This window comes from Cherax quadricarinatus, chromosome 61 (assembly GCF_038502225.1).
Source record: "Cherax quadricarinatus isolate ZL_2023a chromosome 61, ASM3850222v1, whole genome shotgun sequence".
In the NCBI taxonomy this organism is placed as follows: domain Eukaryota; kingdom Metazoa; phylum Arthropoda; class Malacostraca; order Decapoda; family Parastacidae; genus Cherax; species Cherax quadricarinatus.
This window is the reverse complement of record NC_091352.1, coordinates 7,465,523-7,487,698: the sequence shown is the minus strand read 5'-3', so window position 1 is coordinate 7,487,698 and position 22,176 is coordinate 7,465,523. Positions and strand designations below refer to the sequence as shown.

Here is a 22,176-nt window from a genome sequence, read left to right as displayed (position 1 = left end):
GTGATTGCAGGGGTCGATTCACATCTCCTGGCCCCGCTTCTTCACTGGCCGCTACTAGATCACTCTTCCTGCTCCATGAGCTTTATCATACCTTTTCTTAGAGATATGTATGACTCCTACCTCCACTACATCGCTTCCGAAACTATTCCACTTCCTGACAACTCTGTGACTGAAGAAATACTTTCTAACATCCCTGTGATTCATCTGAGTCTTCAACTTCCAACTGTGACCCCTTGTTGCTGTGTCCCATCTCTGGAACATCCTGTCTCTGTCCACATTGTCGATTCCTCTTAGTATGTTATATGTCCCTACGTGCTTCACTAAGTGTGCGTTCCAAACTGGTGCTGCATACTCCAATATAGGCCTAACGTACACTGTGTACAGGGTCTTGAACGATTCCTTATTGAGATGTCGGAATGCTGTTCTTAGGTTTGCCAGGTGCCTGTATGCTGCAGCAGTTGTTTGGTTGATGTGCGCCTCAGGAGATGTGCCTGGTGTTATACTCACCCCAAGATCATTTTCCTTGAGTGAGGTTTGTAGTCTCTGGCCCCCTAAAATGTACTCCGTCTGGGGTCTTCTTTGCCCTTCCCCAATCTTCATGACTTTGCACTTGGTGGGGTTGAACCCCAGGAGCCAGTTTCTGAACCAGGCCTGCAGCCTGTCCGGATACCTTTGTAGCTCTTCTTGGTCCTCGTCCGACTGAATTCTTCTCATCAGCTTCACATCTGCAAAAAGGAACATTTCTTAGTCTATTCCTTCGTCATGTCGTTCACATATATCAGAAACAACACCAGTTCTAGGACTGACCCCAGTGGAACCCCGCTCGTCACAGGCGCCCACTCTGACACTTCGTCACGTACCATGACTCGCTGTTGCTTTCCCGACAGGTATTCCCAGATTCATTGCAGTGCCTTCCCTGTTATCCCTGCCTGGTCCTCCAGCTTTTGCACTAATCTCTTGTGCGTGCGTGCGTGTGTGTGTGTGTGTGTGTGTGTGTGTGTGTGTGTGTGTGTGTGTGTGTGTGTGTGTGTGTACATTTACTCAACTATTTTTGGTTGCATTTTTTTTAGTTGTACCACCTATGAAGTTAGATCATTGTACACCCACAGCTCATCCTGTGAGCGGTAGCCCAAAAATCAGGATTAGAGAGTTCACAGTGGGTCTTTGTCAGGCCCCAGTGAACATTGTTACATCTCTAGGATATATTAGTCATTTTATATTTTACAATCACTTCATATAGTTAATGTACACATTACAATTTGGAATACAATAAAAAATTATCTTGTTACCAGTAAAGTACTATGGTCATAATTGGGCTGCAATCTCCTCCCTCAAGACAGTGTATTCATACAATCGATGCAAAATGTGGATATAGCCTCAAGATCTCAAAATTTTTATCATAAATAATGAGGTGCTTTGTCATATCCTGTAATGTTTGCATTGAGGTGGCTCTGAAAGGTTAGATGTTTGGATATAATGCTCTAGTGTATGACAGTCTCTGTTCATACATTTTGTTATTGTCATTTCCATACAAATCGTACTGCCAGAGATAATTACAGCCTAGCCTTAGTGTAGCAATAACATCTTGCAATCTACTGACCCTATTACTTTCTCCGTAGATATGTTTAACTTGACTTTTCTAGAGTCCCAGTTTCTGGCTACGCCTTTCCACTGGCAGCTAACGAGTTTTCCCCCTCCTGGCTGCGTGAACCTCTGTCATACCTATTCGTAAAATTATGTATGGATCCTGCGGCTTCGTTGTCTACAGTGTTCCGTTTCTTACTATTCTAAGGCTAAAGAAGTATTTACAAACATCCCTGTGACTCATCTGTGTTTTTAATTTAAAGCTAGGCTTTCGTGTACCCGAGACCCGCCTTATAGACAGCCTTGCCCTGTCCACCCTGTCATTCCCTCTCAGCATTTTGTACGTCGTAATCGTTCTACCTCTGGTCCTTCTGTTCTCTAATGTCATCTGGTTTATCTCCTTCAGTTTCTCCTCGTAGCTCGTACACCTTAGCTCTGGGATTAGTCTCGTTACATAGGAGACTGAAGCTTATGACGGCGTTTCGATTCTTTGACCGTTAACTAGTCACACACAAGCGCAAAGGGAAGGGAGCCAGAATATATACGAAAAGGGCCGGGGGATTGGAGTGTAACGAGAGGAGGAAATAGTATTAAAGTGACAGTAATAATAGTGGTAGTAGTAGTAGTAGTAGTAGTAGTAGTAGTAGTAGTAGAAAAAGCAGTGCAGCAGTGATGTAGCAATAAGAAGGTAGTAATGGTAATGAAAAAAGGGTCAGAGGGTGGAGACTCAGTGAAGAAACAGTAGTAGTAGTAGTACAAGTAATAGTGGAGGTAGTGAAAGAGAAAAGAGGAGCACTGCAGGAGAGTAATGGCTCATGAGGGTGGGACCAAATATCAGCGGGACAAAACTCTATAAGACAGAGCCCACCTAAGCAGAAGACAGGAAAGGCAAAGAAAATATAGGAAAGGAGAAGAGATAAAGATCAGGTCAAGTCACGAGTGGGTTATTTGTGTATTGTTCCAGTCGCGGCATTGTGCCTTTTTATTCTTTGCACATTTTTCAGCTTGTTGATATTTTTTACCAGATACGGGTTCCATACTGGTGCTGCATACTTCAAAATAAGCCTAACATAAGCTTCATGTAGCGGCGTGAATGACTCCTTGTTGAGGTTCCTGAAAGCTATCCTAAAATTTGTCAGTCTCGCATTTGCTATTCACTCGTGCGCCTCAGGTCATGTATTCGGAATTATGTTCACCCTGAGAACCTCTTACAACGAAGTTTGTATCCATCTAATCTTGTAATATTCGATTTGTATATAAAGGTATAGTCTTATTTTATATATGTTAGTTGCATATTAAGATACGTAAATACAGTTCCTCTGCGAATCAATGTTATATAGGCTATATTATTTTAATTTGATTACTTTATTGGTTGTAATTAGAATTTTTACTAGTAAAACCGTTTTAGATTCTGATGATGGATGAGAAAGCATCCAAAGCGTCAATAAATAAGTCGGATGTATGTATATATATATATATATATATATATATATATATATATATATATAAACCACGGACGAGTGGTATTGATCAATAACAACACTGCGCTAGCCAAGGATTCGAACTCATGTTGTACTGGCTTGCCTCTTGGTAAGCAAGAACCACATGACGCGTTAAACCACAGGACCACCCAACCCTACACCCTAGTACACCAAACAGGGATGAGAATGAAATTAACTTAGAAGCTCCCACATCTCCGTATGCCCTCTGATGGCGGCCCACAGCTAGCTCTGCTGGCTGCTCCATTCTTGTAGGGTTGGGTGGTCCTGTGGTTAAAAGCGTATGTGGTTCTCGCTTACCATGAGGCAGGCCAGTACAACATGGGTTCGAATCCTTGGCTAGCGCAGTGTTTTATATATATATATATATATATATATATATATATATATATATATATATATATATATATATATATATATATATATATATATATATATATATATATATATAAACCAGGAAAACACAAATTTATGATTTTTGGTGTGTTTATATATATATATATATATATATATATATATATATATATATATATATATATATATATATATATATATATATATATATATATATATATAACTGGTCAATTAGCAAGAACGCATTTAAAATTAAGTCCTTTCTAAAATTTTCTCTTGTACATTTAAAGATATATTTTTTTCATTAATGTTGATGTAAAAAATTATAATTTTGCACCAAAAGGAACTTAGAAAACTTACCTAACCTTATTACAAGAACAATTTATTTTAGCCTAACCCAACTAAATATATTTTAGATTTGTTTACAATAATTTAATACTAAACAAACACAGTGAAATATATTTTTTTTCGTTAGGTTCAGAATGATTTTGGCGAAATTATTGCATACACAAATTTTCACTTGTCCTATATGGCAAGATGAGCGTTGCTATTTAAGCCAAGATGGCAAGTTCTGCCTATTCGGCACGACATATATATATATATATATATATATATATATATATATATATATATATATATATATATATATATATATATATATATATATATATATAACTTTTCCCGTAACGTGTTTGTTATTCGTATATTCATAAAATTAATAAAGTTCCTGATTGTGTGTGTGTATTGTCTGTTGCAGGTAGTGAAGTACTGTGAACATGTACACGGCAAGTGGCACTTCAGTGAGGTCCGCGCAATCTTCAACCGTCGCTACCTCCTCCAGAACACTGCACTGGAGATCTTCCTCGCCTCCCGCAGTAAGTTCTTCACCTCTTTGTTCTCGCGTTTTGTGTGTTTTAGTGTTCTTGTGTTTTGTATGTTCTATTATGTTTTGTGTATGTGTTAGTATTATTCCAGGGATACGGTATGTTATACAGGAGTGAGTTATTTCCAGGTATACTGTATGTTATGCAGGAGCGAGTTAATTCCTGGAATACTGTATGTTATAAAGGAGCGAGTTAATTCCAGGGATGCTGTATGTTATGCAGGAGCGAGTTAATTCCAGGGATATTGTATGTTATAAAGGAGCGAGTTAATTCCAGGGAAACTGTATGTTATACAAGAGCGAGTTAATTTCAGGGATATGGAATGTTATAAAGGAGCGAGTTAATTCCAGGGATAATGTATGTTATAAAGGAGCGAGTTAATTCAAGGGATACTGTATGTTATAAAGGAGCGAGTTAATTCCAGGGATACTGTATGTTATAAAGGAGTGAGTTAATTCCAGGGATACTGTATGTTATAAAGGAGCGAGTGTAACCCTCCCTGTATGTTCTCGGGCTGCGTGTTCTTTTATGCTCAGCAGCGGGTGGTAGTGATCGTCAGCGTCTCATCTGTCATATATTGATGACATTGGCAATATTCTGTAATTCAGTTGTCATCTTGGTTACCTCAGTAAGATATATATGCCTCAGAGACGCAGAGAGAGGAAGACTAGTAAGTCGGTGAAAGATGAAAAGGACAAACACGCCAGTCAGGGACACTTAATTAAATACGTCATTTAAGGATAAAGAGAAAATACACCGGTGAGGGAGTGATTTCAACAATTTAATGAAAGGTGTAAAGAAAATGAGCCGGTGAAGGAAAGGTGACGTTTGAACATGCCAGTAAGCGTGAACGTGCCACAAATCTCAACGAATATGTAAATATTAGGCCAGATATAGAACACAGTTCTATATCTGGCCACGTCTGTGGTCACATCTAAGAAGTAAACCATACCACGGGTGGGGATAGAACCCGCGATCAGAGAGTCTCAAAACTCCAGACCGTCGCGTTAGCCACTGGACCAGCTAGCCACAATAAGATTATTGTGGCTAGCTGGTCCATTGGCTAACGCGACGGTCTGGAGTTTTGAGACTCTCTGATCGCGGGTTCTATCCCCGCCCGTGGTATGGTTTGTTTGCAATCGTGTCATTACGGTTTCGTGAGTCAACTAAGAAGTGTAAGCACTCGAGTGTCATTTGTCACTGCAGGTACATTGACAAGCTTAGCGTCAAAGATTAAAGTTTTGATGCAGTGTTCATAAATTAGTTATATTTAAACCTTGTTTTTTCTACAGAAGAGTATATCTGCTATTGATTAATTTGGGCATACGAATGATTGTTTTGTCAGGAAATGTGTATACTAAGTTACTCCCATTTACTATAAATAATGATGTGCTTTATTCTTGTGTTTGTAAAAGCAGTATTAGTGATGTCTAATCGCTGCTATCAGAATTATGTTAGCGGGTTGTCTATTCCCTAAGCTTCATTTTCGTTCATTTTTAGTGAAGCAAAACAACTTAATTATATTCAACCCATGTGCGAAATTTATCAAAAATTATTAAAATAATAGCTTACATTAATGATAAATATAACAGAAGTATTATCTGTACCTACCTTTCCATAGACATGGGGTGGACCAAACACAGAGCAGCCCCTCAACCTTCTCATTTGTATCCTCAGCTTACATACAGTGAGTTGGCGTGAACAACTTCTAACACGCTGCTAGAACGCTTCCTCACTCTTGCACTCGCCACATCGCTTTAGTGACGTGTCTCCATTGTCTCCCATAAGACGTTCCCACCACCCTTAATTATTCTTCTGGTGATCTCTTATATAACACTCCTGTCTGCTCATTGCACCTGCCCATACCTCTTTAGTCTGCCTCTCCTATGCTCTTCATACCAGTCACTTAAAATACTTCCCTTCCCGTTGTCTCTCGATAGTTCCACTTGGGTATACCATCTCGGTAGATTATATTGCCGGTAGCTACTTACTGCACAGAATCTTCGTTCATCTTCATTCTTGAATCTTCCATAATTTTTAAATATCAATTAAACTGCGAATTATTCATCTCTACCCTTATTAGCTTTTGCTGTCGAAATCCAATTACTCTTGGAGATTTTCACTCGTTTGTGGATATTAAGGTTAGTTCTCCTTTGTATAAACTTTATACCATTCCTCAAAGTGCCATAGGTACCCCACTCTTCGGAGTCTTTGAGGTACTTCCCATTCTTCCGGGGTCATCAAGGTACCTCTCCCGTTTCAAGGTACCTCCCGCTCTTCCAAGGTCCTCAAGGCATCTCCCACTTGCGAAATCCACTATTCTACTGTCAGCTTATGTTTAACTGCCATCGTGATATAGCACCACTCCTAGATGTCTGAATTCATTCATTACTTTCCTCCTTTCTCTTCCCACATTACGCTAGTGGTCTTTCATCCTAAAGCACAAAAACATGGCCCTTATTTGCATTCATTCTTGGTACCCTCCAACAGACATCCTCAAAAGTTCGCGCTCTTCTACAAAGTTTTTCTTCTGATAACAAGATAATAAAGTATAACTAATAATAAGAATAACAACAATAATAATAAAAGTACTGCACAATGCTGCTGCGTACCTCTGCATATTTTGTTTGCCTTGGCCTACTTTGCAATTTTCAACTATGAAACCACATAGGTTAGTGCAGGTGGATAAATGGAATGATAAGCTGCATGCACGAGTATTACTCTGCCTTGTTATAGATGTAATTGATTATGTTGTGTCATGCACAAATACTGTTTTGCTTCAAAAAATAAATGAATTTTATTGTAACTTGTTTTTGATACTGTAAATTAATCGACCTCATTGCAGAAACAGAGACGGCTGTGTTATAACAACCATGCTTTTCACCACAAAATATCATAAATATACCACAAATAACCATAGCCAAACTAAGAGATTAATAAATACTAGCACCTGTAAGCAACACGAGTCCCTTGCAGAGTTGTACTTTGTATAATTTTGAGATACATAATCTTGTCTCCCGCAGCATCAGTGTTTTTCACGTTCCCGGACCAGGCAACGGTTAAAAGAGTGGCGAAAGCCCTACCGCGGGTCGGGGTGGGTATTAAGTATGGTATACCACAAACCCGCCGAGCCTCCATGATGTCCCCACGGCAGCTCTTCAGGGCTTCAAACATGACGCAGAAATGGCAGCGCAGGGAGATCTCCAACTTCGAGTATCTCATGTTCCTCAACACCATTGCCGGTGAGTGATTACTGTACTGGACAGTTACCAATTGTGGCAGGGGCGGCTCTAAAATTGTTGTTTAGGAGGGGCCTAGAGGTGGCAGTTTGGTTGGAACAGGAAACCAGGCGACGTGTCTGGAAGCACCGTATTTTTTTTTTTGGGGGGGGGGGGACGGGGGGCGGGGGGCTTACGAAATTTTGGGGAACTTCAGTCCCCCCTTCCTTCTTGGCGCTACTTCTGATATTGGGCAGGTTTCTTAATCTTCCTGGGTTCAATGTTGGTTTTCACCATCATTGTGGTGGGGGGCGAGAGATTGCGCCAGTATTCTTTTTCTAACGTTTATAAATGCTGAAATACAACATGTCAACGTATTCTCCTTGTTATAATTATGGAACAACTTGAATCCTGCTCGCGGACACAAATTATTAATGTTTAATAACATTAATTAGTCTCTTTAGGAAATGTAACTTAATTAAAGGCATGTTAATCTACATTAAAGAAATTAAAATTATATTGTTTAATTATATTTGTTTGTGTTTACTTATATAAATATATTGTATTTTTGGTTAAGCATTTCTTAAGTGTCTAGTAGTAATGTTTATATTTTAATAGTAATTTCTTTTTCTGTAATACACGATTCTTTGGGTAAATTAATATATTACTGAATGAGAATTTATCTAGTACTGTACAGTATTTAGCATGGCTGCATGCCATCATCAAAAGTACTTTAATCCTTAAAATTGGGATTAAAGTAAACTATACAGCAAACCATTTCATAACGTGGGTCTTTGTAGCATGTTTTTACATAGAACGTTATTCATATTCCTCTAAAAAAATATATTAGTACGCGGTTTTGAATGTTCGCCCTGGAATATTTTTAAAAGGGTTTCTCAGGCATGGAAAACTTTTAAGAAATTTCTGGAGTGTGGGTCAAGTACTTGACTCAGTAGGACCGGCCAGTGTTGTAGTCTCTTAAACCCTCAAGACAACATGTAAGCAGACAGTTAACAGCCGACTACCTCTCACTAGTCACATAACCATCTTTATCAACAAGTAAGAATTTCAAGGTAGGGTAAAAATCTTCCTTGTCATTATTATTAACAAAAATAATGCATCTTGAAATATATGAGAGGTGTCAGCAGTGAAACACGACCCCATAGACATGTGCTGCTCACTTGAGCTACTACACAAAGTTAATTTAGGTACAGGTATAATTAAATACAATTATACATAATAACATATGTATAAATAGTACCAAGGATGACCCAGAAAAGTCAGACAAAAGGGCTCGTTTCCATTGAGGTCAAAACATTTGAGTATCAACAAGCAGAAGTAATAAAGAATTTAAGCTAAAGTTTTTTTTTTTTGTTATCTTTAGCATATTTTTAACTGATGAGATTGTGTGTTAAGGTTTTTCATGGCTTGACTGGTAGCTGCCTTACCTCGCATACTGAGGAACTGGAATTCACTCCCCGGCATGAGTAGAAGCATTGGGTTACTCAGTTGTTTTAACTTTTAAAGGTTTAAATAATATGATATTACAAGATCCCCAATTGAAATAAGTCATTCTGTCTGACTTTTGGGTTATGCTAGTTAATTTACACTATGTATGATAATTAATGTACCTGTGTGTACCTGTACCTAAATAAATTTACACCTACTTCTCTTCAACTAGCAATAAGTAGGTACTGATGTGGATAGGGTTAAAGGGCCTCAGTGCTAACCTGACTTGATTGGGCTACCCTACAGGCTAATAATCTGAGCAAATACTTTTTCTTTTAAATTTATAAGTAGTGGAATATTATCCTTCAGACATCAGTTTTCCCTCTGGGTCTTAAATAATTCTATTTATACTAAGTTTTTATTTATGTTTTGGGTATGTAATATAAATTTCTAGATCAACTAGCAACATCTACAATATGTACCTGGACCTCACTGAACGACCTCAATGAAAATGAGTCACTTTGACTTTTTTTTTTTTGGATTATCCTAGGTAATTTACACCATGTAAAATAATTGTTTCTATGTGTACCTGTGCCTGAACAAACTTATTTGACGAATTAAAAATTTTAATGTAATTTCACTTTCTTGGAGGTGTCATGACTTATGCATGTGCCAGAGTATCGGAATTGGTATGTGTGGGTATTGGCAGATTTTCATATCAATATTGGCACCAGTCTAAAGTTAGTATCATTATCAGTGAGTATCAGCCAATTTTAGCTGTAAACTAAGATATTGGTACTAATAAGTTAGTATCAGCTAATTATGATGGTAGTATTAGTATTGATCTAAAACTGAGTATTGGCAAAAATTTGCCATCCCATCCCTATATGAATCTAACTTTAATTTTTTCATGTATAATTCACATTATGTACCGCCATGAAGCTGCATAAAATGCATACCACGAAATTACATAAAATGCTGATATCGGTCACATAACCCTTTTGTTATGGGAGGTTCTTTTGTATATACAGCGAGAGAGAAAAAGCTCGGATATATACGTACTGTATCCTTTTGTGTGCTGGTATATCTGAATATACATATACATATACATATTTTTAGTAGGTAGTAGGTTAGTAGACAGCAACCACCCAGGGAGGTACTACCGTCCTGCCAAGTGAGTGTAAAACGAAAGCCTGTGATTGCTTTACATGATGGTAGGATTGCTGATGTCTTTTGTCTGTCTCATAAATATGCAAGATTACAGGTATGTCTTGCTACTTCTACTTACACTTAGGTCACACTACACATACATGTACACATTCATTTATACACACTCATCTGAGTTTTCTTTGATTTTATCTTAATAGTTCTTGGTATTATTACTTTTCCTTTTATATCCATGGGGAAGTGGAATAAGAATCTTTCCTCCGTAAGCCATGCGTGTTGTAAAAGTCAACTAAAATGCCGGGAACAATGGGCTAGTAACCCCTTTTCCTGTAAAGATTACTAAAAAGAATAAGAAGAAGAAAATTGTCAAAGTGGGAAGTCTGAATGTGCGTGGATGTTGTGCAGATGATAAGAAAGAGATGATTGTGGATGTTATGAATGAGAAGCTGGATGTCCTGGCTTTAAGTGAAACAAAGCTGAAGGGGGTGGGAGAGTTTCAGTGGAGAGGAATAAATGGGATTAGGTCAGGGGTTTCAAATAGAGTTAGAGCTAAAGAAGGAGTAGCAATAATGTTGAAGGATAAGCTATGGCAGGAAAAGAGGGACTATAAATGTATTAATTCAAGGATTATGTGGAGTAAAATAAAAATTGGATGTGAAAAGTGGGTTATAATAAGTGTGTATGCATCTGGAGAAGAGAGAAGTGTAGAGGAGAGAGAGAGATTTTGGGAAATGTTGAGTGAATGCGTGGGGAGTTTTGAATCAAGTGTGAGAGTAATGGTGGTTGGGGATTTCAATGCTAAAGTGGGTAAAAATGTTATGGAGGGAGTAGTAGGTAAATTTGGGGTGCCAGGGGTAGATGTAAATGGGGAGCCTTTAATTGAGCTATGTGTAGAAAGAGATTTGGTAATAAGTAATACATATTTTATGAAAAAGAGGATAAATAAATATACAAGGTATGATGTAGCACGTAATGAAAGTAGTTTATTAGATTATGTATTGCTGGATAAAAGGTTGATGGGTAGGCTCCAGGATGTACTTGTTTATAGAGGGGCAACTGATATATCGGATAATTATTTAGTTGTAGCTACAGTTAGAGTAAGAGGTAGATGGGAAAAGAGGAAGGTGGCAACAACAAGTAAGAGGGAGGTGAAAGTGTATAAACTAAGGGAGGAGGAAGTTCGGGTGAGATATAAGCGACTATTGGCAGAAAGGTGGGCTAGTGCAAAGATGAGTAGTGGGGGGGTTGAAGAGGGTTGGAATAGTTTTAAAAATGCAGTATTAGAATGTGGGACAGAAGTTTGTGGTTATAGGAGGGTGGGGGCAGGAGGAAAGAGGAGTGATTGGTGGAATGATGAAGTAAAGGGTGTGATAAAAGAGAAAAAGATAGCTTATGAGAGGTTTTTACAAAGCAGAAGTGTTATAAGAAGAGCAGAGTATATGGAGAGTAAAAGAAAGGTAAAGAGACTGGTGAGAGAGTGCAAAAGGAGAGCAGATGATAGAGTGGGAGAGGCACTGTCAAGAAATTTTAATGAAAATAAGAAAAAATTTTGGAATGAGTTAAACAAGTTAAGAAAGCCTAGGGAAAGTATGGATTTGTCACTTAAAAACAGAGTAGGGGAGTTAGTAGATGGGGAGATGGAAGTATTAGGTAGATGGCAAGAATATTTTGAGGAACTTTTAAATGTTAAGGAAGAAAGAGGCAGTAATTTCATGCACTGGTCAGGGAGGTATACCATCTTTTAGGAGTGAAGAAGAGCAGAATGTAAGTGTGGGGGAGGTACGTGAGGCATTACATAAAATGAAAGGGGGTAAAGCAGCTGGAACTGATGATCATGACAGAAATGTTAAAAGCAGGGGGGGATATAGTGTTGGAATGGTTGGTACTTTTGTTTAATAAATGTATGAAAGAGGGGAAGGTACCTAGGGATTGGCAGAGAGCATGTATAGTCCCTTTATATAAAGGGAAAGGGGACAAAAGAGACTGTAAAAATTATAGAGGAATAAGTTTACTGAGTATACCAGGAAAAGTGTACGGTAGGGTTGTAATTGAAAGAATTAGAGGGATGACAGAATGTAGGATTGCGGATGAGCAAGGAGGTTTCAGAGTGGGTAGGGGATGTGTAGATCAAGTGTTTACATTGAAGCATATATGTGAACAGTATTTAGATAAAGGTAGGGAAGTTTTTATTGCATTTATGGATTTAGAAAAGGCATATGATAGAGTGGATAGAGGAGCAATGTGGCAGATGTTGCAAGTATATGGAATAGGTGGTAAGTTATTAAATGCTGTAAAGAGTTTTTATGAGGATAGTGAGGCTCAGGTTAGGGTGTGTAGAAGAGAGGGAGACTACTTCCCGGTAAAAGTAGGTCTTAGACGGGGATGTGTAATGTCACCATGGTTGTTTAATATATTTATAGATGGGGGTTGTAAAGGAAGTAAATGCTAGGGTGTTCAGGAGAGGGGTGGGATTAAATTTTGGGGAACCAAATTCAAAATGGAAATTGACAGTTACTTTTTGCTGATGATACTGTGCTTATGGGAGATTCTAAAGAAAAATTGCAAAGGTTAGTGGATGAGTTTGAGAATGTGTGTAAAGGTAGAAAGTTGAAAGTGAACATAGAAAAGAGTAAGGTGATGAGGGTGTCAAATGATTTAGATAAAGAAAAATTGGATATCAAATTGGGGAGGAGGAGTATGGAAGAAGTGAATGTTTTCAGATACGTACAGTGGACCCCCGCATAACGATGGCATCACATAGCGATTATTTCGCATACCGCTTACTTTAATTGCAAAAATTTTGCCTCACATACCGCTTAAAAACCCGCTTACCGATTTTCTTCCGAGACGCGCTCACATGTTCCGCCGGTGGCATTGTTTACCAGCCAGCCTCCGCGGTAACATCCAAGCATACAATCGGAATATTTCGTATTATTACAGTGTTTTCGGTGCTTTTTCTGGAAAATAAGTGACCATGGGCCCCAAGAAAGCTTCTAGTGCCAACCCTACAGCAATAAGGGTGAGAATTACAATAGAGATAAAGAAAAAGATCATTGATAAGTATGAAAGTGGAGTGCATGTCTCCGAGCTGGCCAGGTTGTATAATAAACCCCAATCAACCATCGCTACTATTGGTGGTACAGCTGCTGCTGCTGCTGCACTGTCAGCTGCTGCTGCTGCTGCACTGTCAGCTGCTGCTGCTGCTGTAGCACCGTTGTTGGTGTGGCTTATTGAGAATACCAAGAAACAATTAACCCCAGAGGATTTGCCACCCAGGATAACCCAAAAAAGTCAGTGTCATCGAAGACTGTCTAACTTATTTCCATTGGGGTCCTTAATCTTATCTCCCAGGATGCAACCCACACAAGTCGACTAACACCCAGGTGAACAGGGAAAAATGCCTGGAACTAGTGCTCATATTGGTGAATTTAAAGCCAGCAAAGGTTGGTTTGAGAGATTTAAGAATCGTAGTGGCATACACAGTGTGATAAGGCCTGTTCTGGAAGAAAATGCCAAACAGGACCTACAGTACTCAGGAGGAAAAGGCACTCCCAGGACACAGTGTCTCATCAGTCATTGCTGCATCTTCAATAAAGGTAAGTGTCATTTATTCTTCATTTAGTAGACTAGTACATGCACAATATATACTGTGCATGTACTACTCTACTATTGTGCATGTATCCTTCTCTTTGTGTGTGGGAAAATGCATGTGGTAAAATTTTTTTTTTCATATGCACGGATTAATTTTATTTCCATTATTTCTTATGAACGATTATTTCGCATAACAATTATGAGATTAAAATCGTTAATCACTGTAGAATTGATGATGGGATGAAAATAGAATTGATGAGGGAAAAAAGGTGAGTGATGCGTTGAGGTATATGTGGAGTCAAAAAACGTTATCTATGGAGGCAAAGAAGGTAATGTATGAAAGTATAGTAGTACCAACACTCTTATATGGGTGTGAAGCTTGGGTGGTAAATGCAGCAGCGAGGAGACGGTTGGAGGCAGTGGAGATGTCCTGTTTAAGGGCAATGTGTGGTGTAAATATTATGCAGAAAATTCGGAGTGTGGAAATTAGGAAAAGGTGTGGAGTTAATAAAAGTATTAGTCAGAGGGCAGAAGAGGGGTTGTTGAGGTGGTTTGGTCATTTAGAGAGAATGGATCAAAGTAGAATGACATGGAAAGCATATAAATCTATAGGGGAAGGAAGGAAGGGTAGGGGTCATCCTCGAAAGGGTTGGAGAGAGGGGGTAAAGGAGGTTTTGTGGGCAAGGGGCTTGGACTTCCAGCAAGCGTGCGTGAGCGTGTTACATAGGAGTGAATGGAGACGAATGGTACTTGGGACCTGACGATCTGTTGGAGTGTGAGCAGGGTAATATTTAGTGAAGGGATTTCAGGGAAACCGGTTATTTTCATATAGTCGGACTTGAGTCCTGGAAATGGGAAGTACAATGCCAGCACTTTAAAGGAGGGGTTTGGGATATTGGCAGTTTGGAGGGATATGCTGTGTATCTTTATATGTGTATGCTTCTAAACTGTTGTATTCTGAGCACCTCTGCAAAAACAGTGATAATGTGCGAGTGTGGTGAAAGTGTTGAATGATGATGAAAGTATTTTCTTTTTGGGGATTTTCTTTCTTTTTTTGGGTCACCCTGCCTCGGTGGGAGACGGCCGACTTTAAAAAAAAAAAAAACATATTTGTCAGCAAACATTAGGAGGATGACACAGAAATAGTTATTTTTAGAATTTTATGTTGCTTTTAATAATATATGTACAGTGGACCCTCGATTATCGGCCGGTTTTTTGGGCCATTATATCACTTATTGGCCCTATGGGACATCTTAACCGCCTGCCTGCCAGCCACTCACATGTTCAAGAGTCAGCATGGCTGTGTCTCTGGGAGAGTGAGGACACTTCTGCTCATTCATCCAAATATCAAGGAAGCTAATGTTGTGAAAGGGAGCTTAGCAGGGAGTGTAACAGGCAGGTTGGGAGTGCAGCAGGGAGGCAAGACCCCAATGAAACTAAGTCACTGACTTTTTTGGGTTATCCTAGGTTCTTTACACATATACTATGGCAGGGAGTGTAGCAGGGAAACAGGGTGTGTGGAAGGGAGTGTAGCAGGCAGGCAGGGAGTGTAGCATGGAGGAAGGGAGTGTAGCAGGCAGGCAGGCAGGGAGTGTAGTAGGGAGGCAGGGTGTAGGAGGAAGGCAGGGTGTAGGAGGAAGGCAGGGAGTGTAGCAGGCAGGGAGGGAAGTAACCCCAGAGAGGGCTTTGATACCTGAAGTCCTTATGGAGGGGAATTCCCCCTTCCAAACAATAATCAGTCCTCTCACTCTCCTCCCTGTCTTCCATAAGCCAACAGTCTTCAGTAAGGGTATGTAATAGTAATTTAAATGTTCATTTATTTATTTTTAGTTCTCATTGTTTTGTGTATGTAAAACTATAATTAATCTTTAAAAAATGTATTTTTGTTAATATTTTTGGGTGTCTAGAACGGATTAATTGTATTTACATTAATTCTTATGGGAAATAATATTTCGGTTTTAGGCCATTTCGGTTTTAAGCCGACCTTCTGGAATGGATTACGGTCAATAACCGAGGGTCCACTGTATTTTAAATACTTAGGGTCTCCATGACAGCAGGATTTTTTTTTTTTTTTTTTTATAGGTTTCACACTGCCCTGAATTATCATATTATAGCAACTTATTCTTGTTATTTACTCCACAGTTAATATCCTAGCTTGATAGATATTTAGAATGTTTTATGAAACATAAATGTGGTTTTGTAATTTTTTCTTTGTTTGGTAAGACACTCGTGCAACGGTTAAGTATCTTTATTTTGAAATGTTTCGCCTACACAGTAGGCTTCTTCAGTCGAGTAAAGAAAGTTGGTAGAAGCTGAAGAGATGTGAAGACGATGTAATCAGTCTATCACCTTTGAAGTCTGATTACATCATCTTCACATCTCTTCTGCTTCTACCAACTTATCTGTACTCAACTGAAGAAGCCTACTGTGTAGGTGAAACATTTCGAAATAAAGATACCTAACTGTTGCATATGTGTCTTGCCTAACAATCTGTTGGTATTTTATACCATTTTAATAATTTTTTCCTTGGTTATTTTTAGAGTTCTTTCCCATATGTATCTTCAGACCCTTTTTAATTATTCTACATTACCCACTTCAACAATTACAACTCATACCCAATAAATAGGTATGCTGTAAACTTAACTACGATGAAGATTGTTGTTTAAAAAAATTTCAGGTCGAACATACAACGACTTGAATCAGTATCCAGTGTTTCCATGGGTGCTAACCAACTTTGACTCGCATGAACTTGACCTCTCCCAGCCGTCCAACTATAGAGACTTGTCTAAGGTTAGCCAAAAGGATATGTATAGTATTTATAAATTATAATAACTGAGGTTTCCTTAAATTTGTCATAATACCTTGTAGAAAAGACACACATTACAGGAGTTTTTATTGGTACAATATTTTGCTCTGTTAAAGCAAAATGTTGTCCCAGTAAAAGCTTAAACTAATGTGTGTGTTTCCTTTAAAACTGTGGGCAGTATGCCATTTGAATCTTGCAGTAATGCAGTTGAAAGTTATAAATCACAGAAGTGGTGGGGCTTGAACCCTGGCAAGTGAGTCCTAAAATGTACAGGCCATTATATTAATGCTTTTCTTTCCCATATATTTTTGTGTAGTTCTTAAAAAATATTAATGTTTATACAAGGTGTTATGTAAATATTGTTAAGTCTAGAGATTAAAGCAAAAGTCTATGGTAAAATATGAATACAGTTGAAAATACTGTTAAATACATTAATATGATTAAGACTCCTTTATATTACGCCTCAGTGTTAGCTCTACTTCTAGGAAGCATACTGTAAAATAACATGGATGTTTTTTGTATTAAAACCATTATAAATTTTCCTTTAATAGCCTATTGGGGCTCTCAATCCCTCGAGGCGGGCATTCTTTGAGGAGCGCTACAACTCTTGGGAACATGATCAGATACCACCCTTCCACTATGGCACACACTACTCCACATCAGCGTTCACTCTCAACTGGCTCATCAGGCTTGTAAGTTGATGAATGTTTCTCTTGTCCAAGTAATTGTGATTGCATATTTTTAAAACATGTCTTTGGAGAAAGTACATTATTACTATGTCAATGATGTCAGCTAGGCCTGTACACCTTTTACATGTACTTGTAGAAATAAAGCTATTATTATTATTATTATTATTATTATTATTATTATTATTATTATTATTATTATTATTATTATTATATCAAACATCTAATGGATTATCAAAGTCTATGCCTAGAAAAAAAATGTTCAGTTCCTTAGTCCAGGGTGACTACTATCCCTACAAACCCCCTGAATTATTAACCTATGGGGTGGACAGTGATCAGAGTTTACATACCATGATGCAAAATATCTAGTTAAGAACTAAATGCCTAACTTCCAAATTTATATTTGGCAAATATTTTATATACTTTGTGCAATGTTAGTATATTCTAGACTGTTTTTGGGGCTCAATGCACCTACTGCCCAGTCCCAAACCAAGCCTCCCAGTAGATAGTCTGATTACCAAAGCTGCTGATTAGGAACAGACTAGAGAAACTTGTCAACTTTTTTCTTGAAGACAGCAAAAGGTCTGTTGGTAATCCTCATGTGTAGAGAGAGGGCATTGAAGAGACTTGATCTGTCCACTCTTAATGAGTTGTCTTTTAGTGTACTCATTGCTTCTTGGACTTCACTGGGGATGTTTGCAATATCTGTCAAGCTTTTGTTTTCATAGGGAGTGATATCTATGTGTGCAGATTTGGAACCAGTTCCTCCAGAATTTTCCAGGTGTAAATTATGATGTCTCTCTCTCATTTTCCAAGGAGTACTGATACAGAGACTTGAAACATTTCCAATAATTTGGTTGCTTAACTAAATCTGTATGAGCAATGAAGGTTGTGCTGCATTGAAAGGGAGCTGCTAGAGTATAGCAGTATTGTAGCCTAGACAGATCAAGTGACTAAGATTATCATCATTTCTTATTTTTAGGGTTCTTGTTATCCAACCTATCATTTTTCTTGCATTTATCATAATGACAGTGTTGTGATCCTTGAAAGTTTCATCTGTTTATTATTACACTGGTACTGTATTAAGTAATAAATATCATATATTTTAGTTTACCTGGGAATTTTTGTCATAATATGAAGATGCATTGTGAATTATGAAATAATTTGATAGTACAAGTGTGCAGATGTTATTTTTTATTTTGTATTACCTAAGCTTTTCTCCCCCTCCCCCTTCCCCAGGAACCCTTCACCACCATGTTCCTATCACTACAAGGAGGCAAGTTTGATCACCCCAATAGAATGTTCTCTTCTGTTGCTACTGCTTGGAAGAACTGTCAGCGAGATACCTCAGATGTTAAAGTAAGATAATTTTATTGAAATGTGTGTTGTCTCTAGTCCATGTAGCTGGAAATAGGGCATGTTTGATTAAACAGAAGATTGCTATTTAGCATAATCCATATTAGGACGGAAAAAATCTGAGAGTGGAGAGTTAGCCATGAATCATTGATGTACATAATTTAATTTTTTCTGCAATATATTTACTATTTTGTAAAAGGCCACAAAAATCCCAGGAGCAATAGGTTAGTAACCCCTTATCATGTATAAATTACTAAATGTATAAGGAAAAAAAACTTTTGTTTCTTCTTTGTCAGGTCACCCTGCCTCGGTCGGAAACAGCCGGTGTGTTAAAAAAAAAAAAATCCTATTTCTATGATGTGCTTAAGTAGTTAATTTATTCTTCTAGGAACTCATCCCTGAGTTTTACTACCTTCCTGAGATGTTTGTCAACTGGAACCGCTACAAACTAGGTGCAACAGAGGAAGAAGGAGTAGTTGACGATGTTGTGCTTCCACCCTGGGCATCATCCCCTGAAGAATTCATTAGAATCAACAGAATGGTGAGCTTTATGTAGTTGAGGGAATGAGAGCATATGGAGGAAGCAAATCTTAGAATAGGCAGTGGAAAAAAGAACATTAGTGATGTGTTATGGCATCTGTGGGAAAATTTTCATCAATGGGGCAAAAAAAAGGTGAATGTGTAGCAACATAGGTGTGAAGCATGGTATTAAAATGTTGCACTGTGGAAAAGCTTCTACTTACACTTAGGTCACACTACACATACATGTACACGTTTATCTATACACACTCATCTGAGTTTTCTTCGATTTTATCTTAATAGTTCTTGTTTCTTATTACTTTTCCTTTTATATCCATGGAGAAGTGGAATAAGAATCTTTCCTCCGTAAGCCATGCATGTTGTAAAAGTCAACTAAAATGCCAGGAACAATGGATTAGTAACCCCTTTTCCTGTAATTACTAAAAAGAATAAGAAGAAAATTTTCAAAGTGGGATTTCTGAATGTGCGTGGATGTTGTGTGAATGATAGAGATGATTGTGGATGTTATGAATGAGAAGAAGCTGGATGTCTTGGCTTTAAGTGAAACAGAGCTGAAGGGGGTGGGAGAGTTTCAGTGGAGAGGAATAAATGGGATTAGGTCAGGGGTTTCAAATAGAGCTAAAGAAGGAGTAGCAGTAATGTTGAACAGTAAGCTATGGCAGGAAAAGAGGGAATATAAATGTATAAATTCAAGGATTATGTGGAGTAAAATAAAAGTTGGATGTGAAAAGTGGGTTATAGTAAGCATATATGCACCTGGAGAAGAGAGAAGTGTAGAGGAGAGAGAGAGATTTGGGGAAATGTTGAGTGAATGCGTGGGGAGTTTTGAATCAAATGTGAGAGTACTTGTGGTTGGGGATTTCAGTGCTAAAGTGGGTAAAAATGTTGTGGAGGGAGTAGTAGGTAAATTTGGGGTGCCAGGGGTAAATGAAAATGGGGAGCCTTTAATTGAGCTATGTGTAGAAAGGTTTGGTAATAAGTAATACATATTTTTTGAAAAAGAGGATAAATAAATATACAAGGTATGATGTAGCACGTAATGAAAGTAGTTTGTTAGATTGTTTTGGTGGATAAAAGGTTGATGGGTAGGATTCAGGATGTACACGTTTATAGAGGGGCAACTGATATATCGGATCATTATGTAGTTGTAGCTACAGTTAGAGTAAGAGGTAGATGGGACAAGAGGAAAATGGCAACAACAAGTACGAGGGAGGTGAAAGTATATAAACACACACACACACACAACTGTCAAGAAATTTTAATGAAAATAAGAAAAAATTTTGGAGTGAGTTAAACAAGTTAAGAAAGCCTAGGGAAAATATGGATTTGTCAGTTAAAAACAGAGTAGGGGAGTTAGTAGATGGGGAGATGGAGGTATTGGGTAGATGGCGAGAATATTTTGAGGAACTTTTAAATGTTAAGGAAGAAACAGAGGCAGTAATTTCATGCACTGGTCAGGGAGGTATATATATAAAGCAGCTGGAACTGATGGGATCATGACAGAAATGTTAAAAGCAGGGGGGGATATAGTGTTGGAGTGGTTGGTACTTTTGTTTAATAAATATATATATATATATATATATATATATATATATATATAGGTAGTAGGTTGGTAGACAGCAACCACCCAGGGAAGTACTACTGTCCTGCCAGATGACTGTGAAACAGAAACCTGTAACTGTTCTGCATGATGGTAGGATTGCTGGTTTCTTTTTCTGTCTCACAAACACGCTAGATAACAAGGATATCTTGCTGCTCCTACTTACACTTTGGTCACACTTCACAGACACGCACATGCATATATATATATACATACATCTAGGTTTTTCTCCTTTTTCTAAATAGCTCTTGCTCTTCTTTATTTCTTCTATTGTCTATGGGGAAGTGGAAAAGAATCTTTCCTCCGTAAGCCATGCGTGTCGTATGAGACAACTAAAATGCCGGAAGCAATGGGCTAGTAACCCCTTCTCCTGTAGACATTTACTAAAAAAGAGAAGAAGAGTAGAGTATATGGAGAGTAAAAGAAAGGTGAAGAGAGTGGTGAGAGTGTGCAAAAGGAGAGCAGATGATAGAGTGGGAGAGGCACTGTCAAGAAATTTTAATGAAAATAAGAAAAAATTTTGGAGTGAGTTAAACAAGTTAAGAAAGCCTAGGAAACAAATGAAGTTGTCAGTTAAAAACAGAGTAGGAGAGTTAGTAGATGGGGAGATGGAGGTATTGGGTAGATGGCGAGAATACTTCGAGGAACTTTTAAATGTCGACGAAGAAAGTGAGGCGATAATTTCATGCACTGGCCAGGGAGGTATACCATCTTTTAGTAGTGAAGAAGAGCAAGATGTAAGTGTGGGGAAGGTGCGTGAGGCATTACATAGAATGAAAGGGGGGTAAAGCAGTTGGAACTGACAGGATAATGACAGAAATGTTAAAAGCAGGAGGGGATATAGTGTAGTGTTGGAGTGGTTGGTATTTTTGTTCAATAAATGTATGAGAGAGGGGAAGGTACCTAAGGATTGGCGGAGAGCATGTATAGTCCCATTATATAAAGGAAGGGGGACAAAAGAGATTGTAAAAATTATAGAGGAATAAGTTTACTGAGTATACCAGGAAAAGTGTACGGTAGGGTTATTATTGAAAGAATTAGAGATAAGACAGAATGTAAGATTGCGGATGAATAAAAGTGGTTTTAGAGTGGGTAGAGGATGTGTAGATCAGGTATTTACATTGAAACACATGTGAGCAGTATTTAGATAAAAGTAGGGAAGTTTTTATTGCAATTATGGATTTAGAAAAGGCATATGATAGAGTGGATAGAGGAACAATGTGGCAGATGTTGCAAGTATATGGAATAGGTGGTAAGTTATTAAATGCTGTAAAGAGTTTTTATGAGGATAGTGAGGCTCAGGTTAGGGTGTGTAGAAGAGAGGGAGACTACTTCCTGGTAAAAGTAGGTCTTAGACAGGGATGTGTAATGTCACCATGGTTGTTTAATATATTTATAGATGGGGTTGTAAAGGAAGTAAATGCTAGGGTGTTCAGGAGAGG

The 22,176-nt window shown here is 38.1% G+C and overlaps 1 protein-coding gene across 7 annotated transcripts in view; it reads left to right on the top strand.

The window, feature by feature from the left end:
* Positions 1-22,176, top strand: part of rg (A kinase anchor protein rugose) — an 803,540-nt gene that overhangs the window by 744,653 nt on the left and 36,711 nt on the right. For all 7 annotated transcript variants that reach the window (XM_070098204.1, XM_070098202.1, XM_070098203.1 and 4 more), the window contains 6 exons: positions 4,195-4,312; positions 7,345-7,563; positions 16,424-16,536; positions 17,104-17,244; positions 18,478-18,597; positions 18,983-19,135. In XM_070098204.1, coding sequence (XP_069954305.1) covers positions 4,195-4,312; positions 7,345-7,563; positions 16,424-16,536; positions 17,104-17,244; positions 18,478-18,597; positions 18,983-19,135 — 864 coding nt within the window. The remainder of the gene's footprint in view (positions 1-4,194; positions 4,313-7,344; positions 7,564-16,423; positions 16,537-17,103; positions 17,245-18,477; positions 18,598-18,982; positions 19,136-22,176) is intronic.